Raw genomic sequence first — 22,935 nt, 5'->3', positions numbered from 1 at the left:
TATTGTGTCTAGTGTTCCTCGTCACTACTGATGAGCTCCAGCGACTGCCGTTTAATGGCTTGCTTTCTTTCCATACAAACAGTCAACACATATACTTACTCACCCTAAGCCGATTTGGTTGGCTATATTTCATCTATTTGAGGTTTGCTGATTGATTGTATGCAGCGTTATCTGCCCTTGCACCGTTGCACATCACCGACTCACACCCAAAAGCCGACAATTTATGGGAGTTGCCACCAAGACTCGTGATGTTCTCTGAGGTCGACATCTTGGGGCGTCTTCAAATAGCTCGTCATGTCGGATTGTGGGTCTTGCTCGGCCTTTGTCCCGCCATTGCCAAAGAACCATAAGAGACTGTTACCTTGGCTTTCCGCCAGGTATTCGTACTCCCAATCCTCCCATCTGGGCTCCCTCCTAATTGCAGTAATATGGTTTGAGCTACCTGGCCAGATACCATGGATTCTCGCACCGGGGTGGCCACCATTATACCAGCTCGAGCATCCTTCGGTCAAGACAGTTTTAACGAAGAATGCATCGCAGTACTCGACAAAGTCGTCCGCAGCCTTCTTCTTGGGGGCGATGGACTTGATCCCCTCACGCGATGCTTTACGGAGGATCTTCGCATAAAAGGTAAGCTGCGTCTCAACACTTTGTGGAACCGTACCACTTGGGCCAGTCGCGCTATCAAGATGTTAGCAATTTATTGTGGCATTCTTCATAGTCCCAAAGGGCAACCTTGAGGTGAGCTTTTACGTACTGTGGCCCATGAACGAAGAACAAATTTGGAAAGCCTGGTGTTGCTGCCCCCAAGTACGTGTATGGAAAGCCGTACTCTCCATCAGGGCGCCATAACGACGAAAGATCGCGGCCAGAGGCTCGGATGGAAAATGGTGGAACCATGTCTCCATTTGCACCAGTTGCGCAGAAGATCGCGTCAACGTCCCGCTGAGTTCCATCAGCAGTCTCAATACCTGTCTTGGTGAATCTCTTGATAGGTTGGCGTATGAAGTCCACATTATCCTCCTGGAGAGCCTCGAGATACCCAGGGCCGGGTGTAAGTCGGCGGCAATTAGGGCCGAAGTCGGGTACAAGCTCTTCCAACAGCTCTGGCTTCTTAGAAAGCCGTGCTCTCATTGTGTCGGCAAAGAATTGACGAAGGTTGTCGTTGGCCTCTCCTTTCAGAAACGTTGAAAACTTTCGCCAGTATTTGTCCTCAAGGTCCTTCCTGAATGCGAGGTAGGACTGAGGATCCTCGAGAGACTTCACTTTTTCATCCGGAATCGGTTGAGGCTCCAGTGTTCGCTCATCTCCCGCCCAGGACGCAGCTATCCAAGTTTTGCTTCTAGCGTAGTGATCCAGTCTAGCAACCTTGCGCTGGAGATTCGCAACTAGTTGTATGCCACTAGCTCCATTGCCAATGACAGCAACACGTTTCCCAGTCGGATCAAAATCAGGATCCCAATGGGATGCGTGCCGTAGAATGCCCGTATAGTCTGACAAGCCAGGATACTTAGGTAACTTCCACGCATTAAATCTCCCGATGCAAGTCAGCACGAAGTCAGCATTATCCTGAACGACAGAACCTGATGCAAGATCGGTTATCCTCAACGTCCAGGAGCCGGCCGTTGCGTCCCAGCTGGCATCTTCAACTTGGTGTTGGAATCTAGCGAATTGATAGACGTTATACTTCCTAGCCACAGATTGCCAGTAATCCCTGATCTCTGCACCAGGTGCAAACTCGTCAGACCAGTCAGTCTTCGGGCTGAAAGTGGACTGATAGACATGTGATGGAATGTCACAGCGAACACCCGGGTATACGTTCTCGTACCAAGTACCTCCCTTTCAGGAAAACCTGTCAGCAATTCTCTCAGACCAGCAAATACTAGCAATTCACGATATTATAACTTCACTGCGACTTACAAAATCAGGGTTCTTCTCGTAGATGACGAGTTCGATGCCAGGAACTTTCACGGGCAACAAGCACCCTGCAAGGATGCCTGCCAATCCTCCCCCGATGACGGCAACCTTTACCTTACGAGGTTCGTCGACAAAGCGATCGATCAAGCTCACTCTAGATCGGGGGTAGTGAAGTTGCTTGACCTCTCCATCCAACGAGGGTGCTGTTGTGCTAGAACCATTGTCGGGCTCTGCAGCAGCGTTCACTTCGACGGAGCTTCTTTCAAGCACAGTGTCGGTCGTGTTCGACAGTGTGCTGTCAGCTGTCGCGGCAGGAGCCATATGGGTTGTCTTCTGTGTTGAAGCAAAGCAGGTCAGATGAAGCTAATCATTGGACTGCCAGAATGAGTGGCCAAAGATCGCGATGGATATCAGTGTGGCAGGTCCTAATTCATTCCTGGCCTGAGCCTCTAATTTTGAACCGGAGGATTTAAGTTCTTCCAGTGCATGCATACCGCACGTAATTGCCATCCTAAATGATTGATCGAACATTGGTGCCTTCACGGGTGTGCCACAGCTCGTCGGGATGCCGTTGCCGCATGGCCGATGAGCACGTCAGAGCACGTCGAAACTCGGAACGCTGACACCATCTCCACTCGCCGCGTTTCGGAGATAGAGGTGTAGTAGGGCAGATTTACCACCAAAGCTCAGTGCCAAATAGCGTCGCGAAAAAGCTTCCGCATTAACTAGTTCGACTGCTTTTTGCGTCAGGTTCTATCACAAAACCCATGTACTATCGAGATATTCCCGCATTACCCACCCTGTCCCTCTTGTCGGCGGCGGATCAGTATCTGTATCAGTCACGGTCCAGGGATTGCGCAGGGTCTAATTTACTCTCTTGCATGAGGCTCAGAGTGCACTAGTAGACCTTAGAATGTCTTGGAATTGTCAATCACCTCAAACTAATACCTGCAGAATATCGGCAAAGTGTTTAGACGCGTTCCTTTGGCGACCCTACCTCGCATCTCCCCATCTTCATCTCCAAAGCCGCTGCACGCGTACTACGTTTGTATTTGAACCCATGATGTATCGTCTGATGATACAGAATCCTCTCAATATCCATAATACGGTTTTGCTTGTGATTGAGGTGATACAAATATAAAGACACTCGCACAGAAGCCGCATCTGGTGACTTGTGTGTCCATCACCGCAATATTTGACGTCGGAAGTGACCACGAAATGGTTGTACGGTTTCAGACCGAAGCTGCAATAGTGAGATCCCGTCGGATCACTGTGCGGATTTTGCTCTTGCCGGATAGTGAAGGAGCCTCCTGCTCGCATGACTGATTCACTAACGACCACACGAGCTCACAGGCTTTTCAATTGGGGGTCATGTTCATGGAAAACAGAAACTCGGGAATGCTTCTGAGACATTTACACCTGCAAGATATTTGATGGTTCCCATGTTAAATATAAAATTCTCAGTCTCTAAATTTATAGGGGTTTTGCATGATCAATTGAATCCTGCTGTAGTTTGCTGTAGCTACCTAGTCTGATTCCGTGCTCCTCTGCCTGCAGTCAGGTGACAAGATATGTTATATATTGACTCCCTATGACATGAGACATTAGTAGACCGCATTACAGGATCACAATAAAGACAGGCCTTCAAGAGTACCACTTATCGTCCTCCAGGATGAGGTCGAAGACCTGTCGTCTTCCTCTCAGCTGGTGCGGTTAAAGGGAGAACCCCCGCGTTCTCGAATGACCGAAACGTCTCGATCCAAGTATCATACGTATCATCGAACCGCATCCATCCAAATTTGCGCGCTTTGGAGACAGTGGTAATAGCCAGCCAGCCTTCACCAAGGCCCCAATCAAGAATATCCCATGTTGCCCAATCGAAGGCTTTGGGGTTGCCGCCGTGCTTAGCCACTACCCGCTCCCAGACATTTTTCTTGTCTTTCGCCCATTCGGTCATCTTGATCTGACTTTCCATCTTCTGTCCATTCCCACTTGCTTTCCACGCCGAGTCGGGGATGTCCGGGATCTAAAATAGCGAGGTTTTAGCCCTGGTCACTGTACAACAGTATATCGTGGGCCAACTAACCTTCATTCCAAAATGTTCACTAAGCCTCGCCCAAAAATAACTCCACACGATGTAATCCCCATTGTTATGATTGAAAGCCTCATTCTTAGTGTGCTCGTGAGTGGAAGCCCATACGCTCATATCTGCAATGCTCGGCGCGTAGGAAGCATCATCGACAGCGTTGTAGAAGAACTTGTTTCCTGGGAACATTGGGACTTGACCAATTTCCTTACAAGTGAGGAAATAGATTGCCACAGTGAGTGCCATGGACATTCCATTTCCTACATCTCAGTTTCAGCCTCGAATCTATCACCCGAGGACGGAAATGATAAAGGCGCAAACAGCATCAGATCGCACCACTTACCTGCGGGTGTATAACCAATGATGCCCATAGGGCGAATGATATTCCAGTTCCATGTGCGCTTGGCGGCCAAATCGAACATGAAGTCTTCTTGTATATAGTAGAAGTTCTCCCCATAGTCTTCGTAACGAGCCATCCCTTCATGAACTGGTACCTCCACTGGACCGAGATGGACTCCATAATGCTGGTCGGGTAATGTTAGAGCAATGAACTTCGCAATGTGCTTTGGGCTAGCTGGAACGAAGGCAAGCTCTTACCTTGCCTCCAGTGTGAAGAATGACCCGTTTTAAGGAGTCGCTGGACTTATCAGTAGCCAGGAGGAAGTTTTGAAAAAGTGGCACATTGTAATTCTTCAGGTTCGCAAAGTCCGTGTCGTGGACATAGGAAGCAAAGAAGGCGTGTGTCACATCGTGGCACAGAGGTTGCATCAATTGAACAAGCTCATCGACAGGCTTTAGGAAATCCAGAGCAATGAACCTGATCCGAGGATCTTGCCAAAGTGGCCACTCTGGAATACGTCTTGTCGTAACCACTATCTTGGACCTACAATTGTTTAGTATATGGGTCACATTCCTGCTGAAAAGAAGTTGACTTGCCATTCGGACGCAGGTTGACGGATAAGGTGCTCAATGACAGCATTTCCGGTGATCCCGTTGGCACCAGTGACGAAGGCGACTTTGCCATTCAAATCATAAGTTGAAGCCATTATGCTGAATGTCGTAATTCGCGGCTGTATACGCTTTGTCTGTTGTCTACTTGAGCCTTGCCCGGCAACAATCTTGGACGAATTTCTTTGTCAACCCTCGACGATTCTGCGAAATATATGTATTGATAATTCAGAAATACTGATGACTGTTTGGAAAAGATGGTGTCCTTGATCATTGGAGGGCTTCATATTTCATTCATTATAAGCCACGCCACCGATTTCGACTTCTATGAATTAGCCCATATGTGTCACCAATTAGCCGTGTACAGGTGTTCTGTAGCAGGACTTCATTATCTCGCCCTTCGCTCTTCGCTTTTCGCCACCGTAGGTGGATACTTTGTGACAATTGACGCATGTTGACAGTTTCACGGATTTAGAGCGCAGTCGCATCCGGAAATATGCCATCAAGCCACCAAACCCCTGAATAAGTGACGATGCTATCTTCAGCAGCAACCCACAAAAAGTGACAGACAAGAATTCAGTCATATTCCCTTGTTGGAATTTTCGGATCCGAACCCGACCACTGTACCCGAAGACACTTTACGCACTTAGCTCTTATCTTGAGATTTTGTGACTAGTCAATCTTGCATCCCACAACCTCTGATAAGCTAGTATTGAAGCGGTGGATGGTGCCTCAGTTTGCATGTTTGTATTCAGAATGAGACTACTGTATTCTTGCAGAAGATGTGGGACTGCCATATGATTATCAAAATATGATGCGGACCGCAGCAGATCTTCCAGACCCACTTACTCATCATCATCAAGGCATGTTGAAATGCCTGAACCCGGATTGTGTTTTGAATGAAGCGAGCCTTGAAAGCATCGAATCCACCAATTTCTACTATGCGAGCTTCCATATTAGACCAAGGCAACCTGTAGGCATGTCTGAAACCCTCAGACTACAAACATGTCAGACGGTCGAGACCGAGGCGAATAATTGGGAGATTGTCGAGCTTTTGGCGGGATAGCGCATAGTAAAGTGGTGGCCGCTAAGCCTCCTCCCAGAAGTGCGAGCCATTTGAAATCGCGAAATAGGGTTTTGTAAATAGACCAGAAAAGAGCGGGTTATCCATGCGTGATTCACGTGGTCTGCTCTTCGTTTAGCCGAATCGATGCCAAAAAAGAGAAAGCAACGCAGGATTACAAAGCAGCATGAAGCCCACGGTGTATTTTCTTGAAACCTAAATCAACACATTCTGTTAGGATATGCTCATGCTTGCTGTAGGGGCGGTGAAGCAGAAAGACAGTTGGTCAGAGTTTCATGTACAAGCGCAAGAAAGAAGCCGGTCAAAACGATGACGATTCATGCTGTATCATAATGCTGTATTTACATGTATAAACAACTCTATAACTGCCAATAATCAAAATGTGTTTATGAAAGTTGTCTTTCTTTACGGAAATGGCTGCCACGCTCGCCCACACACCTGCTTGAAATGTAAGCTTAAGCTGTAATGCTTGCGTCCGCGTTCCCAACCAACATTTGCGCATACTTCTCAAACCAATCACCAGCTCTCGGAGCACCCGTCATGCCACATTGACCGTCACTTTCACCACCAGGCTTGATCCAGACAATGCTGTCGACAAGAGGATTATCGACAATAGTGCCGGGCTTCATGCCGAATCCAGCCGGGTCCACATTGCACCATTCGCCCCTGAGATCATTAGCATATATTTTCACTCAGAGAAATGACGAGAAAGGAGAAGTAAACGAGTTCAGAAATTCTTGAGGGACTTCGAATTGCTGCGATAGGAAGGGCAACGCAATGAGAAGCCATACCACTCAGCTCTCGCACCAGGCAGGGCCACGCGGCCCTGGTCGATGATGAATTTAGTTGGAAGTCCTTCAGCCTCCAGGTATGGAGCTAGAGTTGTAGCATAGCTAGATTCGTCGTAAGAGTCGCTATACTCGGTGTAAGGCTCCGGAACGTCAGCCTTGAACGGGTTGTAGTTGGAGACATTGGTTGCATAGCCTCGGATGCGCGAGCTATTCCCAGCTTGTCGAACGACCTCGCCAAAGACTTGAGCAGCTGTTGATGAAGATCGTTAGCCAATATGTCGATACTTCGAGTGAAGATCCAGCCTGAGCATTCACGTACTTGGCTGCAGATTTTGATCCCAGCCAAGCCAGCCTCCATGCGCAGCATCTATGTAGAGGTTCACGTTCTCAAACTGCAAATTAGAAATCGCATAGGCGACACCCTCTTTGTAAGCATCAGCCGCGTTCGCACACTTCTCGACATTCATGTTTGTCACGAGGTTCCCCAGCGAGTCCGGCTCTAAGACGATAGCGAAGGTAATGTCCGTCGCTGCTGAGACTTTCTCCGCGTAAGGCTGGATGTATTCGGTTTTGTACCGCTCCAGGCCATTCTCCGAAAGTACAAGCTCCCCTGCGCTCTCTCCGGCGCTGCAGTCTCTGTCGGGCAGGTTATAGAGAACAAGTCCAACGATCTGTGTCTCTCCTGTCTCTGCCTGAGCAGTGCGCGCACCCTCTATGGCAGTATCAATGTCGGGGAGACTGGCAACGTCGGAGATCCAGACAAAAGTACCGATATCTTGAATAGTTCGAACTTTCTTCGAATTGGCACTGTCGCCTGCTGCGGTAAAAGCCTCGTAAGTCTGCTCTAGTTTCGCTGCATAGGTTGGATTGACGAAGAGCTTTTTGCCATCGAAAGGGTTGCTGTCGATTTGTCTGCGAAGAAATCGTTGTCCAAGTCGAGGCGTTGTCGGGCCAGCAGAAGTCAATATCGCAAAAAGTAGCGTAGTGAAGGTGATAGTCCTCATTGTCGAAGATCAGGCTACGTTAACAGCCTCGTCGTGTTAACGTTGCTGCTATTGTTGTCGTTCTTGACCGCGCTGGTCTGACCATGGGGCAGTGACCTTTGCAAACAGCTCTCTGAGGTTCCTTTATACATAATTTTCCCACGCAGCTGGTTCTGATGATCAGCTACCGTGCACTGGTGCTCGGACCGTGTAGACGAGGGTTGATTGCCTAAAGGCCTTGGTTTGTTTGTAGGGGAAATGAACCGCCTTGGCGTCTTGCATATCTACAAACGTCAACGAGATTCGTCGTCGGGGACCTCATGATGCGACAAGGCTTTGGAATAATTTACAAGCTAGACGGGCCCTGGTATTACGGCAATGACCCCCAATTGTTTGCTCAAAATCGTTTATATGCCCAGCCCTCGGAGGGTGTCCTGCCGTCGGGACGAGCCGGCTCGTCGAGAGTAGATGAGTAGACAATGCCGAGCCCAGCTAAACCCAGTTGGTGACCACAATCAAGCAACGAAGTGCCGGTCATCTCGGATCAGGGGCTGGGGCCAAGTCGGATGGCGGAGAGGAATCCCGCCAATCCGAACATGCGAAGCGCAAAGTGGAGGCGAGGCTGCTTGAATGGTATCGGTCGTATCATGATCGATATAAAATAGCATGCTGAGAATGTACCCGGAGCTTCGATCAACCATCTCCTGTCCGTGATCCCGAAGAGGAGAAATCTACACGACGATCACTGATAAGATTTTCGGAAAAGACAACGATTTGGTCTCCTATGTGCTTCTCCTGCACATCAGAGGTCAGACTTGCTGTGCTAATCGGTATTCCTCAAAGTAGCAGTCGCACTCTTGACACGAAAACTAATGATTCCGGGACGCAGGAGACAGAAAACATGCTTCACGCCAGTAGAATTTCTGTGGACGGAACTTGGTGGAGATATTGATACACAAAATATGTACAACACAACCAGATTTCAATTTCTTTCTCGGTATCGCCTGGCGTTCTCATATCCTATGCCTTAGTTAGTCAGCCTGGTGCACACACGCCTTGCATTCACCTCACAATTCCCTGAGCTCTCCCAGGGTTCAATTAAGTCCATATTTTGCTGTTCCCCAAAACACAAGATAGAAACGACCTTACACACTCTCACAATTTAGGCGGCGACCTTTCCTTCTTCGACCTTCGAAATTATCGCCCACTTTGTCCTAAGTCGGGCTGTTGGCTCAGGCGATGTGTGCTGCTGCGGGTGATTACAGACGCGTCGGCGAATATGAATCGTTATGACTCTGGCATCCGACATACGTCGTTGCAGGCTCCGTGTATTTACCACCATAAATTTCATGAATGTTGCCTATAAAATGTTGTCTGTAGCATATGTTGCCTGTGGCACGCATTGTTGCCCACGCACAAGGGTCGCAATACGTGACTAGCGTTGATAACACTCTCACTGTGTGGATGTCTCTTTTTATCTCATGTTCAGTTTACCAGTACTGAGATCAGCTATTGCCATGTATTGCATCGGAGTCGCAGGTTACAAAAGATTGTGGCGTGGCTTAGGATTCGATAGAAGGATTGGCCCTTACCTATGGAATCATGAGTTTTGGTCATGTATTGTCTGATTTCGAGAGGTCTGAGCGAATCAGACTTTTGGCCGACGAACCACCGCGCGAAACCTTGGAATGTGGTGGTAATGAGTAACACGAGGACTCTGATGGCAGAATCTGCAATATGAGTGTTAAATGACAATTGCTAATGTTCTCAGTGCCCTCTGTCCTCCGTCCGTATCAGGACATGACGTGAGAATTCTTTTCTGTTTTGAATACGCTGTACAATTGCTGTTGAATCTGTGTTTCTCGGTTGTATCGGTATTTTCCTAAGGCCTTTGTGATGTTTCAGACACGATCGAGACTTCAACTCAGGCGTGTAATGTACTGTTCCTTTTCTCCCTTCTTTTTCTTGGCGCCACTCGACAACAACTCCTTCTATCATAAGCTTTGAGGGAATAGAGATGCTATCGTCTCGTATATACTCTTCGCGGGGAGGCAACGGTCTCGACTGTACGGGTTTCAACCACCCGTGGCCTGGTCCGGTAGTATGAATGAGACCTTCTCCTTCCCCGACTATGTGAGTGGTAGTGCACAGGCCTTCTTCGACGATACCTGCGCCCACCTATTGCAAAACAGCAGCACCATAGGATCCAAAGAATCAGAAGCAAGAATACAACTGAAGCGATGACAATACCGGCGATTGCGCCAGCAGAGAGTGGCGCTGGATCGTAATATGGGTCATAGTAGACAACGTCGGCTTGTTGGTATTGAGGCGCCTGATATTTCGTCAGCCAAGATGAGCAAGAGTAATTCTTTAAGTAGGAGCCACGAAGGTATTTGCGGATGACTTCGAGACACGCATTCACAGCCAGTACTTACCATGTCGAACTTCCCCAAGGCGAAGGAAAGATAGAAGCCCCCCTGCTGCTAGTAGGGAAAGATGAGGTGCCTCGGGTGCAAGTTCGTAATATGGGCGGTGAAGGATTTCATTCCGACTATGAATAAACCCCCCTCTCAGCCGCAATCGCCCCTAGCCTCGACTTCCTCAAGTGAAACCTGTTCAAGGTGATAAAGTTTGCCGGCGTCACGTCGCCAAGCTCTATAAAGACCAATAAAATAGTAGAGCCTTTGGGAACCAGTGAATGATCCTGTCAAATCCTGCAAGAGACACGTCATTACACCTCTCAAGGCGCAGCCAGCCGGATCTAGCAGCGGCTAGTTGGGAAAGAATATGCAACCTAGGAGGCACTGGTCAGATTCATGTGCTACAACACTATTAGTGGCTCTTAATACAATGTTGTATTACATGATCGTCTTATTTCCCCACCTCCGTCTTTAGCCAACTTTTGAGACATGCACTGCACTGAAGCCTCAACATAGTATAGTTGTAATGAGTGTGAGCCCTGACAATGCAGGAAAGGCTGAGCAAGTTCGCGGAATGCCTTCAACATTACATTGAGCATAAGTATGGCCCTATGTCAGCTTCTGTGCACGGGACTGGATTGAATGAGTTTTAAAGTATCGCTGAGCTCATTGTCCAGGAGGCACTGAGTGATCAAGACATCAAAATCGCGTTCCAAGTAGTTGTCAAATGCTTCCGAGTCGATCCGAAACCGTGTCATGAGTCAGTACATGAAGCAGTAGTACAGTACCCTTGTCTGAGAGTCTAGGCATGTTTTCATAACAGCAAGGCGGAATTGAATTGCAGAGAGGCTCAGAGCTGTCGCTGTTCCAATTGGCGAGGGGCGCAAGGCCGCGTCTCAGATTTCTCATATGGGTCCGCAGGCGTGCTCGGCCCAAACACGGAATGTGTCTACCAAATCAGCCGTGCCGAAGTCATCGCCAGCTCTTGTGGCGTCATCGATTTGGTTACACTGTACGGTAACAAGTCCCTCAAAGCCGTATCAGTCAAGTTGGGTTAGATTTTTCTCGCGATATAGCACCACCAAGGCATGGTAAATGGCTAGGGAAAGATAGAAGTGCGCTCGGATATAAGGAGACGCGATTTCCGCAAACAAATGAATTCCTGTTGTGGTTTCACTCCTAAGTCTTCAATCCCAAGTTCGGCTACTAGGAAATGAGAGCTGGGCAACACATTTCCTCGCCTTGCTGTATGGCTTTTAATTGACATGTGATTCTCCATAAGATAGACTCCCCGATCCATACCAACTGCATACATTGTTACCAGCACAACCGCCAAGAGCAATTGTCTCTTGCACTGATGCATAAAGTGCAAATCTATTCGCTTGGATCGTCCTCCGCTGGACTCCGGGCCAGGCCGAGGGCGCAGTCAACAAAACCCCCTATTGCGTGGACCTTGAGAACTGCCCAGGCTTTGTCTGCAAACTACAGTCGGCAAAAAACAGAATTGCCAAGATGCCTAGACTTGGTATCCACCTTTCCGAAGTCCCGAAGTTGTGAAGAGGCGGAAAATTCTGTTCAAGAAGTGGATACGCGGGAGGACGTCGAAAAATAAATTGGCCGTGGAGACTCCGAAGTCCCTGCCTCCCGCAAGGCTGGCTCCAAGACCTCCGTCGCCAAGAGCGAGGTATATCCGCCACAGTTATGGAGAAACACCAGTGACTCAATGCATAAGTCAGAACGCATGTGGGATAGCAGTCAAGGAATCGGATTGTTCGATCTTAGATAACACAGCATACTTTGCAGTCAAGTTCACGCCAAGAGCGTCCAAATCCCGATGGTGCCTGACGGGTGCAGGTATCAGCTCGCTTAAGGCCGGGACCCATCAGTAGCCCTTCCGAAGCAACGCTCGGTGGATCTGGCGATACGCAATGGCATGACATCCAGTCATCCTCTGGGGCAATTTACGTGCCATGGCCAGGTCATAAACTCAAGGAGGCGCTGTAGATTGACGGCCAGAGTTGGAAAGATGGCAGCGCGACTTCAATGTTTCCGTTTGGCTCCTCGGCTTTACCAATTCTCATACACTGAGAACTCCCGCCGGACTATGGAAAAAAGGCACGGAGTTGATGAGAGCGGAACCGGAGTCCTGTCTTCAGACTCGTCCGCTATTGTCGAAATTGAACGAAAAGGACTTCCCAATGGGGGCTTGAAGGCTTGGCTTCAAATTTTGGGCGCATTCTTTTTGTATTTCAATACCTGGGGTAAGCACAGTCTATGAAACGCGATCGACTGTTCTCTCAATGAGAGTGTTAACATCGTTCAGGTATTGTTTCCAGCTTCGGGAGCTACCAGAGCTACTATGAAGACGCAATCCTCAAAGGAGCTAGCTCCTTCCAGATTTCGAGCATTGGCTCAATACAAAGCTTTCTGATGGTTTTCTTCGGCTTTATTGCAGGACCTGTATTTGACCGAGGCCACTTCGGCCATCTTCTCAAGACTGGCTCAATTTTGATCCTGGTGGGAACGGTCATGCAAGGGCTGTCCTTTGAATATTGGCACCTGCTTCTTTCTCAAGGCGTCTGTATGGGAATCGGGATGGGGTGCTTAGCCGTCCCGAGTGTCGCTGTGCCGTCGTCTTGGTTTACCAGCAAGTTGCCATTCGCAAATGGCATCGTTGTTAGCGCAAGTGGATTCGGAGGGTGAGTGCTTTCTCCAACAAATATGTGTCTATAAAAGGAGCCAATATTTGCGAATCGATGCTGACATCCATTGACAAACACAGAGTTGTCTATCCGATCATGGTCCGTTCACTTATTCCAGTCGTCGGCTTCAAGTATACAAGCCTCAGCGTGGCTCTGGTCATCTTCATCACTTTGGGTATATCGAATGTTGTGCTGCAGCAGCCGACGACGCCGCAAGCGAAACGCGCATTCTTTGACCAGTCCGCTCTGACAGACACTCCATACATACTGTTTGTTCTCGGCTGTATGCTTAGTTTCTTAGGTCTCTACACAACGTTCTTTTATTTGGCTAGCTACGCGGTTGAAGCGGGTATCACTACGGACAGCACGGCGCTATACTTCGTGTCCATATTAAACGGAGCTTCAGTATTTGGCCGGATTTTACCTAACATACCTTCCCTGACGCTTCGTCTGGGCCCTCTGAACATGATGGTGGCTTCGGTTGTCTCAATGGCTATCATTGTGCTTTGTTTCAATGCCGGCCCAAGTCTTGCAGGCTTGCTAGTTATGATCATACTGTACGGTTTCTTCACAGGGGCGTTCTTCACCTTACAGCCGACCATTTTCGCACGGCTCACTGAGGACTCAGGCCGTATCGGTACAAGGACTGGGATGGCGTCGACAATATGCAGTATCGGACTCTTGCTCGGTGCGCCTTCCGCTGGAGGCCTCTGGAGAACATATGGTTTCCCGGCTAGTTGGGCTTGGAGTGGCGTCAGTCTGGCTTCAGGGGCCCTGGTGATGGCCGTCAGTAGGTGCATAGTGAGCGGATGGCGATTGCGAGCAAGCGTTTGAGGCATTCCAAAGAGAATCAATTAATTGATATACAATGCAATCAAATCAGTGTGCGAAATTCGTGATCCTTTGATTAAAAAATAATGGAGCGCAAGTGATTATTACTAATGCTTTCGCAACTCAGAGTCTTCTTCCTGATATGTATTCGCATTACCAGCCGACACTGACGCCGCGAGACCCAAATTGTAACAATTGAAGCACAACCAGCTCGCCTAGACAAGGAACAAGAGAATTGAGTATAAGGAGACACAAATGCCCATGTTCAATTTTTGGCCTCTTGCAATTGCTCCCATTCATGTTCTAAAATGCTGAACAGATATAGGTCATACCATTTGCGATCATGCTGCTGTAAATTAGTCACTTGCTATAGAGCCTGAAGCGATGCAATCTGGGATATTTGAATAGAAGAAAATGGGCAATCAAAACGGGGGAAGGCTTAGACAAACCCAGTGACACTGCCTCTGCTTCCCATCCAGCTTGAACCCAACTTTCTGGTAGCATTTGTGAGCCCGCTTATTGTACTCGACAGATCCCAGATGAACGCTGTGCATGTTTGCTCTGCGGAAAGCCCAATCAATGGCCCAACGGACCGCCTCAGTGCCGTAGCCGCTGTTCTGGTATGGCGCTGCAACAGTTGTGCCCAAGGAACAGGCACGATTGCTGGGATTTCTACCATACACTCCAGTAGAGATATTTATCATGCCAATGGGCTTGGGTTGACCGTCTCTTGCGTGGCCCGCCTGTTCAACCTCTTTTTCTGGCACGTCGCTGCTTTTGAAATGATGCTCATTAGCCGGGACATCTGGGCGTAGACAAATAATCACATCCATCAGAAAGTCGTTCTTTTTCCACTTCTCGAACCATTCCTCGGGTTTTTGTTTTCGCGGAGGTTTCAAGAGCATAGGTCCAGATAGGGACATGTTGATGGGGTCAGTGTCGATGTCATTGAATAAAAACTCGTAGTCCTCCTGCTGAATTGCGCGGAATACAAGCCGTTCTGAGCGCCAGACGCTCTCGAGATCGTTAAGGTATGCCTCCGCCATGATGCGTTGAAAATATGGCCTGGAGAAGTGCGCTGAGTCTTGATATGCTGTCAAATTGAATGGACGAGTTGGAACTGTTCCTGAAGTCGAAGATATCTTGGGAACTCAAGATGCGAATCAGCGTTAATCTTAATACGCCGAAGCCGCGAGAGGTACCAACCATATCCTTGCGCATTGGGATTCGCGAATCTCCGTGCTTACGGACGCGGGGCGTGCAGACAGCAAAGCTCATGCAAAGCTAGTCCAAGGATCCTTTTTGCGGCGGTGTCTAATTGGCCCGGACATGTTGGCCATCGCCAAATGGGTGCTGGCTTGGATGTACGGTCTGACACAACGTGCCCGAGTCTGAATTACTCTAGGGATGATTCACAGCTCTAAGGACGAAAGGAGAGAGTTGCATATCTACCTGGCCTAAGGTCGTGACTCGAAACAATGAGTCACACAAGCTGCAGACGGTTATCATGCTAAAATCTACATTTCGCGTCTATCGGTAAGTTACTGGATACCCATCGATATTGTAAACTTCCGACAGCCATTACCTACCAACGGAGGTAAGCACATTCAATTTGATCCGAGAGTGATTTCCTCTTCCGGGATATTGTAAACATGATTACTTCATCCCACATCCTTACCTCATCACGATAGAATGAATTATTAGCCCAAAATCGCTCCAGGCGTCACTCTCATTCTAAGATCATGCACTGACTTGCCCCCAATCCCTGTCAGTATGGATTCGCAGTTCATTGCTCTTCCTTCACCCCGTCGACAAAGACATCAAACTTTTCATTATAGAAGCACAACCGTCCCTGGATAGCAGCGCTCTCGGAGGTCGGATACACATAATACCATATACCATCTTTAATCTCCGAGTCTCCTACCTTCACATTGTAATACGAAGCCTGCCCCTTGTAGGGACAGAACGTCGTAGTATCGCTCTTGCTCAGCAAGCCCCAGTCTTTAATCGAAGTTGGTGACAGGTAGTGACGCGTAGGCAGCATGGTTTCGTGCAGGAACATGTTATTCAAGCTTTGGGCAAGAATTGTGCCATGGAGCTCGACGCGTATTTCGCGAGAGGATGGAAGAATCTCGATGCGTTTATAAGGATCCTTGGGATGGCCGCCGAGTAGTTTCTCGTCCTCTGCAAACCAGTCTGGATGACTAGACTCAACAGCTGACCAGACACATGGCTTCAAATAGTTGCAACTGACCTATATCAGAAACCTTGACCTTGACAAAGCCCTGCAGCGGTCCTTTCTCATAGCCCTGAGCTTCGGCAGTCCCACCGCCACCGTGTATAGTTCCCAGCCAGAAGCCAGCCTTGTCCTCCTTCTCTTTTTTGATCTTGGCCGGGCCCGATGCTATATCCTGTTCTGGAATGTAGTAATACGGAACTGCATAGACGTTCTTAGATTTTGTGGACAGATAGAGCAACCTTGGACTCACAATACGGATGTTCCCAGACATATCTGGCAGCCAAGGTATCAAAGATCCATTCATCACCTAGCAGCCCTCGGATGCGCCGGTTAGCGGGCTCATGCTTGTGAGGGCCCTCATGTATGAGCTTGCTGGCCAGCTCAGTTGGACTGAGGCACCATTAGTAGAGCACTGGCAATGCAGCTGATTCGGACTTTCCTTGGTCTTGGGAGAGATGCCATGGCTAATCACGGATGGGAGAAGTGGCAAGAGTCGCGATTGCGTGGCGGTGCTTAACTCACCGTCGATGGCTTCAGGAGCTGAGCAGGAGTGACAGACAGTACGGAAGATGATGAGAAGCGGGGTCATGTACCTAGTGGTGCTCAGATACGTCTAAGTTGACTAATACTCTCCACCGCTGTGTGTCCACATCCGTCTTGATTCAAAACTGTTGTAGACGTCAACTTAGGACCGTTAGCTTTCCCATCTCGTACTCGTTGAACGCACGCTGCATCGCGTCCTCTCGGTGGTGAGGAGCCAACTGAGTCCAGTCAAGTTCTGTTTCCTTCTAAAGATGCAGCACGGATGCTTCTGCTCGGGAACAGATGGCTGTAGAGCCTTTTGTGTGTTTTATGGATGTTGTATTCACTATAGGAGTGTCCAGGTATGATGTTTGAGAAACCACACCAAGCTGACACGGCAAAGCAACAACAGAGGGGCATGCTCACCTGCAGTGCTCGCTGTGGACCACAGACGACCGCATCTGGAGGGGCCTGATTTGGACTGTCTAGGTGGAAACACCCAGAATATTGAATGTGTCAAGTATCCATTCTCCTGTTAGAAAGACAAATTTTGAGAAACTGGCCAAGTAAGGATGGATGATGGTGAAGAGCCAATCCCCCCCCCCCCCTCACCTTAGCAGCGGAGCACTCGAGTAGACATGTATCTCGAATAGCCAGGTGCTCTACATATTGGTATGCCGTTTGGACCGTCCGCTGTGAAGATAGAGTGGCTGCAGTATAATCTCGCTAGGGCCAGTAATGCCTCAATACAGACATGCAGGCCTTTGTACCTGCGCCATGTCCTGTTTGGGCTGTTCGTCTAGACAAAGTTACAGTCTGGGGCCCGGAGTTGAACGAACGGTCTTGAGTTATACGGTCTAGCTTGAACGGCATGAGCAGGCCTGGGCGAAGCCTGGGCAGCTCCCGAGTCACCGTTGCGTCACCACTCCACTTTCACACGGTCAATTCGCTCCGTCGCGGGGCAATTAGCAACGGCGAGCCAGCACCCCGCTAGTAGGGGTACGTACCCTGGCAGGCAGACTTCCAGATCCCAGATCTAAAGCATGCCCAGATCATATCATGTTAGGGCCGGCTAGACTGCATCGTCCGTCGTCGCTTTGCTCTCGCCCTGTACGATAATTTCCTGCGCTCGCTCTCTTGCTTGTGCTCTCAGCGTTGTGTTCCCTCGTTCATTGTCGCGGCGCCCAACCCTCTTCCCGGTGCGAAGAAGATGAACTGCTCCGGGTCAGCATAGTCATATCTTACACTCCCATCCTCACCATCTTCACACAGCGATATGCCTCAGGCCTCCTCCATCGCTCCAGCCGCTTTGGCCTCGACGGCACATCATGCCGCCACCGCCGGCTCCTCCTCCTCCTCCTCTTCGCGACCAGGCCTGACGCGTCCGGTTCGGCTGACGTCTGGCGGCTCGTTCCACGCAGGAGCCCCCATGCCCTCCTTTCCTGGCCCCTACGACGCCGCTCGCGACGGCAAGCCAGTCGGCCGCAGACGAACCTTCCTCGGCCATATCAGCCAGATGCGAAGACACTCCACCTATAAATATCACACGTTCCCTACTCAACCTCCCAAGACTCCCAGTGACGCCCCGGACTCGAGCACCGCCAACTCGCCTTCCGAAGAGGAGGGCGTGCGAAGAAGAAGAGGGCACCGGCATACGCATAGCCGCGACAGCAACAGAGACGTCACGCCTCTGCCCATCAGGCAGCTCCTCCTCCTGGCCCTGTTGAGCCTGGCAGAGCAGACCGCCCTCAACTCCATCGGCCCATACCTGCCGACCATGGTCGCAGCCTTCCCTGAGATACCACAAGGCCAGGCCGGCCTGTATGTTGGCTTGCTTGCCTCTTCCTTCGCCCTGGCTCAGCTGACAACCAACTTCCTGTGGGGTTATCTCTCCGATCGTGTGGGGAGGAAGCCCATCATGCTGATCGGGACCGCCCTTCTATGCCTATGCTTCGCCTTCTTCGGCTTCTGCCAGAGCTACTGGCACGTCCTCGTCGTGCACGTTGCCATGGGCCTCCTGAACGGGAACGCCGCTGTCGTGCCTACCGTCTTGGGCGAGGTCACCGACAGGAGCAACCAGAGCAGGGCTTTTACGTGGTTGCCAGTCATGTATTCCATCGGAGGCATCACTGGGCCAGCCTTGGGAGGTCTGCTTGTTGGTGAACCAGGGTCCACAAGATGGCCCTTTCTGGGGCCAAATCTATTGTCCGCCGCCTTGCTTCTGGCTGCCGTGGTGGTTTTGGCGATATGGTTCGAGGAGACTCTTGATGAAGCTGACAGAAGACACGAAATCAAGGCTCTTGCTTGGCTTGAGAATATTTGCCTCTGCTCCTGCTTGATTTCGAGAAAGGGAAGGAAACGGCCGTGGAGCTCTCGCTGGCCAATTTCACAGCGCGACCTGGTGCTTCAAGAGGAGGACGGGGCGGCCTACGACGAGCAAGGCGACACAGGCGAGGAACAAGCCCTTCTCCACTCAGCACCCGACCTCGAATCACAAGAACCCCCGCAGGATAACAAGGACGGTCCGCGTTCAAGTCGATCAGCTCTGCGAAAGTTGCTCAACTGGACCACTGTGAGCATTCTACTCACTTATCTCATCTTTCAGGTCGCAAACATTTCATTCAACAGCCTCTATCCTATCTTTGCCTCCGCACCGCCACCAACTGGTCGTGAGCTTGGTCCTGGCGTCATTGGCGTCAGCATGAGCCTGGCGGGATTAGTCACCATCCTATTCCAGGTGTCCTTGTTTGAACCGCTCAAGGCGCGGCTGGGCAATCTAGGCACTTTCAGATTGAGTCTCCTGGGTTTGGCTCTCGCCATGGTTTTCATGCCATTCGTGGGATACCAAGATGATCACGCTTTGTTTGGTTGGGGCTCAGGAAGGTCGTGGCTCCTGATCGAGCTGGGTGTAATTCTTGTGCTCAAGAATTTGAGTGCCGTGGGTGGACTGAGCTGTGTTCTACTACTCGTAAGTCCCAAACCCCGCTTCTTACTCTAGAAATCTTGCTTACCCCTACAGATAACAAACTCTGCTCCCACACACGAAACCCTCGGTACGCTCAACGGTATCGCCCAGACCCTGTCTGCCGCAGGCCGGTCTTTTGGGCCCTTTGCATCTGGCGGTCTGTTTACCTTATCAATGCGCCTGCAGCACAAAGGCGAGTTGCTCGCCTGGGGTGTGTTCGGCGGCATCGCCCTTATTGGGTGGGGTTGGACCATGTTTATCAGGGGTGGGAAGCTGGAGAGCGACGACTTCTTAGGTGATGACGACGACGAGGATACCGACGGTGAGCAGCACGACGACCACTCAGAAGGCGAAGCAGGGTACGCCGGTATCGACGCACAGCGGGTACGGGAGGATGAATTTAACACGACGAGAAGAGATCTAGAACGGGAGTGGTAACTCATCGATACCCAGCCATTTTGAACAATAGATCTGGAAAGGAGGCTTTCTGCACATACACCAACGATGATACGAAATATGGAATAGACCGGCCCTTCTTTCTGACGATGCTACGGCCGATTTGGAAATAGCGAGCTTTATCGATCTGAGGTGTGATGTGCTTGCGGGATTGTCCTAACAGCAATTAAAGAGCTGCTTTGAGTCGGTACGGGGAATCCGATGATCAATGTGACTTCCGGCTTGCTACTGCATCCCGTCAAAGCGTCTTAGGCATCAGACCTGGCCCACAGAGTGCGGCGTACATCCATTATCCAGACCTTTGGAGCGCTAGAGCCGTTCTCTATAGGCCACCAGAATGCCTTTGAGGAGGTTTGATGATGTGCCCCTCGCGATGGGCTGTGGCTGTTCAAAGGCATCCGCTAATACCTGACTGACAAGAATGTCGAGGTACTGTGGCACACAGGACCTGTCCGCTGACCGTATCAATGTTGAGTAACTTTCAGGGAAAGATCGCGGACTCCTTCTCACCTCTCCCAACAGTGACCGACGGTGGTGGTTCTAGTCTTGCTCTTGCGCCATAATTGTCAAGAAAAGATCCGAGACAGTATCCATGTGTTGGTTGGGAGGCGGTCTGGTGCATCTCAATTTTGCGCCGCGTCACCCAAGCTCTATTTATTGCTTCAAATGCAAATCGTTGACTCAACTCATGAGTATCTCAACTTCCGTTGAAGGTGAGACTTAGAAGGGTGCTTCCGACATGAGTGGCGTACTTCTCGGGTTTGCTAACAAGGCAATCGTCAGGCAGTCATCTGAAAATCACTCCCGAGGTCACGTCCGAGGACGTACAGAAGCCATGGGGACAGCAAAAGCGGTGAGACTTAGGTATCTGCCCAGCCGAAAGAGTAGTACCCAGAAGGACATGGCAGGTTCTGGTCAAGGTATAAGGTCGTTGCAGGTTAGGCCCTTCTTGGAGTTGAACAACAAAGCAGGCCTTGGCAGGGGCAGTGAATCTCTCGTGTGTCTCAGCCCTACCCGCTGATCAGCCGCCACCTGGTATTGAGGCTGCCATGGAAGCGTGGAACTTTTGTCCTCGCAGGGGGGAGTCTGGAGAGGCATGCGCCTCGCAGGCACTCAATGCTGGGGGATTCCACTGCCTATTCGGGGAATGGCTTGATACGTGTGCATGGAAAGTGACTGCGCCTTTCGGGGCCGGGCCCGTCCGGATCTGGGATGTCAGCCCTACAAGGAATAAGGTGGTGTACGCGGATCCACAGCGTCGGGTGACGGTGGCTGAGAGGCTCAAATGGAACTCTAGGCTTATCCTGATTACTGTCCACCATTCTCCGGTCCGGAGGCACACCTTTGTAAAGAAATAAGTAAGTAATTACGTAGGAAGTAAAGGAGGCAAAACCATCGACCTGCAGGTAGTAAAGTCGCGTGCGGATAGGCTTGTGGAAAACTGAAAAGCTTTTCGCAATACAATAGACGTGGCTCCTCAGCAGAAGAGGCCTGTATTGCTGAACTTTGAGCAAATTCAAACCTCCGGGGGGTTCGGAGGCAGCCCGATCATCCGGGCGTGTTGACGCAATCACTTATGTGATGGATGTTACCGCAGGATTGCTGTCATTCCAGTGGGAGCTCTCGAATGAATGTTACATAGACGTAGGCCAGAAGCATGACACAAGCTAAAATCTCATCACCCAGATCTCAAGGCCGTTCAGGCGGCCACTCCGGGATGCCACGGGCCTGTCGAGTCTGCAAGACCAATAAGCGCCATCCGACAGAATATCCGTAAAACCTTGGCTCCGCTCCTCGAACGTTTGCTGGGTGCAATCCGAGAGCTCGGAATGCATGGCTGGAGGCGCTAGTCGAAAGTATGCATCCTCATGCAAGTTTCATGCGGGCTCCTGCAGCCCTATAGGGCTGGCTGAGGTCTTGAGATGACAGGACTATACCGCTATTTCATTAGTAAACACAATCCCAAAATACATCCGTCTCATAATCATCGCTTCACCCAATCACTTCCCAATTACGACTTATCTAACAGCGCGGGATGTATTGCTCGATGTTAACATACCATTTTCCCCACTTTGAAAATGAGTGCTCTTTCGGTCTTGGACGGGGAGGTTCGTCTATGCTAGGCATGATTTGGGAAGTGCTTTGCCGTGCTACCGGGGGATTGCCGCTTGATACCCGTGTGTTTCCGCTGACATGGTCTCGTTCTCCCGTTTGGTTCAGACCATCTTGTCGCCAGCGATTTCATTCATTACAAATCAGAAGAAAAGTACCATAGTTTTAAACGCCAAAACCTGGTTCATGCGGTCCATAAATCACCGGCCTGATCGTATTCTTGCCACACGTGCTCTTGTATTGAGTTTGACTACTTTTGTATATCTGTTTTTGACACAAGTGTTGACCCGGAGATCATCGTATTCCCACTCCCTTCCGTCCCCATAGAATGCTCAAGTGAGCACCTTGAATCCTACCATTTTCTCTTTCATTGTGTGCCTGGAGGCTCACGGTTCTTCACTTCATGGAGAGGAGCACATTCAGAGGCACAGCCTATAGCCTACGTTTCAGCTGTTTTGGACTGTCATGTCGCTCAAGGGCCAACCACTAGGGCCTGTCAAAGTTGACAGCTCCGGTCGTAAACCCGCCAGCTGAGCCTCAATCCGAATATGAGCCTCCACACCAAGTCCGGACTCAGCTGCACATATTCCATCGCGTTATCCGATTACCAAAGATGTCGCCTCAAATCTCAGCTCTGCGGGTGTTTCATGAAAGGCGAGGCTTCGCGTGACTCCCCTCCAGGCTTCTTTGCGCCCCATAGTGTTCAAAAGTCTTAATAAGTCGTAGTCTGGTCCATATAGCCGTGTCGGTGCCCCTGTCTGGGTGCGCATGTGGTTTGTTCGCATAGGGGGGGGGGGGGGGGGCGCGCGGGGGCGGCGGCGGGGGGGCGGGGGGGGGGGGGGGGGGGGGGGGGGGGGGGGGGGGGGGGGGGGGGGGGGG

General features: G+C 50.3%; 7 protein-coding genes across 7 annotated transcripts; 2 read left to right on the top strand and 5 right to left on the bottom strand.

Annotated features, from left to right (window-relative positions):
* Positions 1-221: 221 nt before the first annotated feature.
* Positions 222-2,238, bottom strand: J7T55_008081 (uncharacterized protein; the record flags this gene model as incomplete). Its single annotated transcript, XM_053133991.1, has 3 exons — positions 222-681; positions 758-1,839; positions 1,921-2,238. The coding sequence occupies 3 exons, from the start codon at positions 2,236-2,238 to the stop codon at positions 222-224; spliced, it is 1,860 nt and encodes a 619-aa protein (XP_052988109.1).
* A 1,336-nt stretch (positions 2,239-3,574) lies between these two features.
* J7T55_008080 (uncharacterized protein) lies at positions 3,575-5,049 on the bottom strand (the record flags this gene model as incomplete). The annotated part of the gene is made up of 5 exons (XM_053133990.1): positions 3,575-3,943; positions 4,004-4,263; positions 4,347-4,527; positions 4,601-4,851; positions 4,959-5,049. The coding sequence occupies 5 exons, from the start codon at positions 5,047-5,049 to the stop codon at positions 3,575-3,577; spliced, it is 1,152 nt and encodes a 383-aa protein (XP_052988108.1).
* A 1,441-nt stretch (positions 5,050-6,490) lies between these two features.
* Positions 6,491-7,830, bottom strand: J7T55_008079 (uncharacterized protein; the record flags this gene model as incomplete). The annotated part of the gene is made up of 3 exons (XM_053133989.1): positions 6,491-6,701; positions 6,827-7,076; positions 7,146-7,830. 3 exons carry the CDS (start codon positions 7,828-7,830, stop codon positions 6,491-6,493), a joined length of 1,146 nt encoding a protein of 381 aa, XP_052988107.1.
* A 4,503-nt stretch (positions 7,831-12,333) lies between these two features.
* On the top strand, positions 12,334-13,668 carry J7T55_008078 (Riboflavin transporter MCH5; the record flags this gene model as incomplete). Its single annotated transcript, XM_053133988.1, has 4 exons — positions 12,334-12,490; positions 12,553-12,928; positions 13,012-13,200; positions 13,560-13,668. 4 exons carry the CDS (start codon positions 12,334-12,336, stop codon positions 13,666-13,668), a joined length of 831 nt encoding a protein of 276 aa, XP_052988106.1.
* Positions 13,669-14,184: 516 nt separating this feature from the next.
* Positions 14,185-14,808, bottom strand: J7T55_008077 (uncharacterized protein; the record flags this gene model as incomplete). Its single annotated transcript, XM_053133986.1, has 1 exon — positions 14,185-14,808. The coding sequence occupies one exon, from the start codon at positions 14,806-14,808 to the stop codon at positions 14,185-14,187; it is 624 nt and encodes a 207-aa protein (XP_052988105.1).
* Positions 14,809-15,548: 740 nt separating this feature from the next.
* On the bottom strand, positions 15,549-16,984 carry J7T55_008076 (uncharacterized protein; the record flags this gene model as incomplete). Its single annotated transcript, XM_053133985.1, has 4 exons — positions 15,549-15,958; positions 16,017-16,199; positions 16,252-16,391; positions 16,950-16,984. The coding sequence occupies 4 exons, from the start codon at positions 16,982-16,984 to the stop codon at positions 15,549-15,551; spliced, it is 768 nt and encodes a 255-aa protein (XP_052988104.1).
* An 815-nt stretch (positions 16,985-17,799) lies between these two features.
* J7T55_008075 (uncharacterized protein) lies at positions 17,800-20,801 on the top strand (the record flags this gene model as incomplete). The annotated part of the gene is made up of 6 exons (XM_053133984.1): positions 17,800-19,491; positions 19,543-19,872; positions 20,117-20,131; positions 20,197-20,295; positions 20,390-20,418; positions 20,732-20,801. The coding sequence occupies 6 exons, from the start codon at positions 17,800-17,802 to the stop codon at positions 20,799-20,801; spliced, it is 2,235 nt and encodes a 744-aa protein (XP_052988103.1).
* Between the last annotated feature and the right edge of the window lie 2,134 nt (positions 20,802-22,935).

The sequence above is a fragment of the Diaporthe amygdali genome (assembly GCF_026229845.1).
Source record: "Diaporthe amygdali strain CAA958 chromosome Unknown NODE_41_length_355262_cov_61_584611, whole genome shotgun sequence".
NCBI classification, from domain to species: domain Eukaryota; kingdom Fungi; phylum Ascomycota; class Sordariomycetes; order Diaporthales; family Diaporthaceae; genus Diaporthe; species Diaporthe amygdali.
Note: the sequence above shows the minus strand (reverse complement) of the source record. Positions and strands in the feature narration are given on the sequence as shown.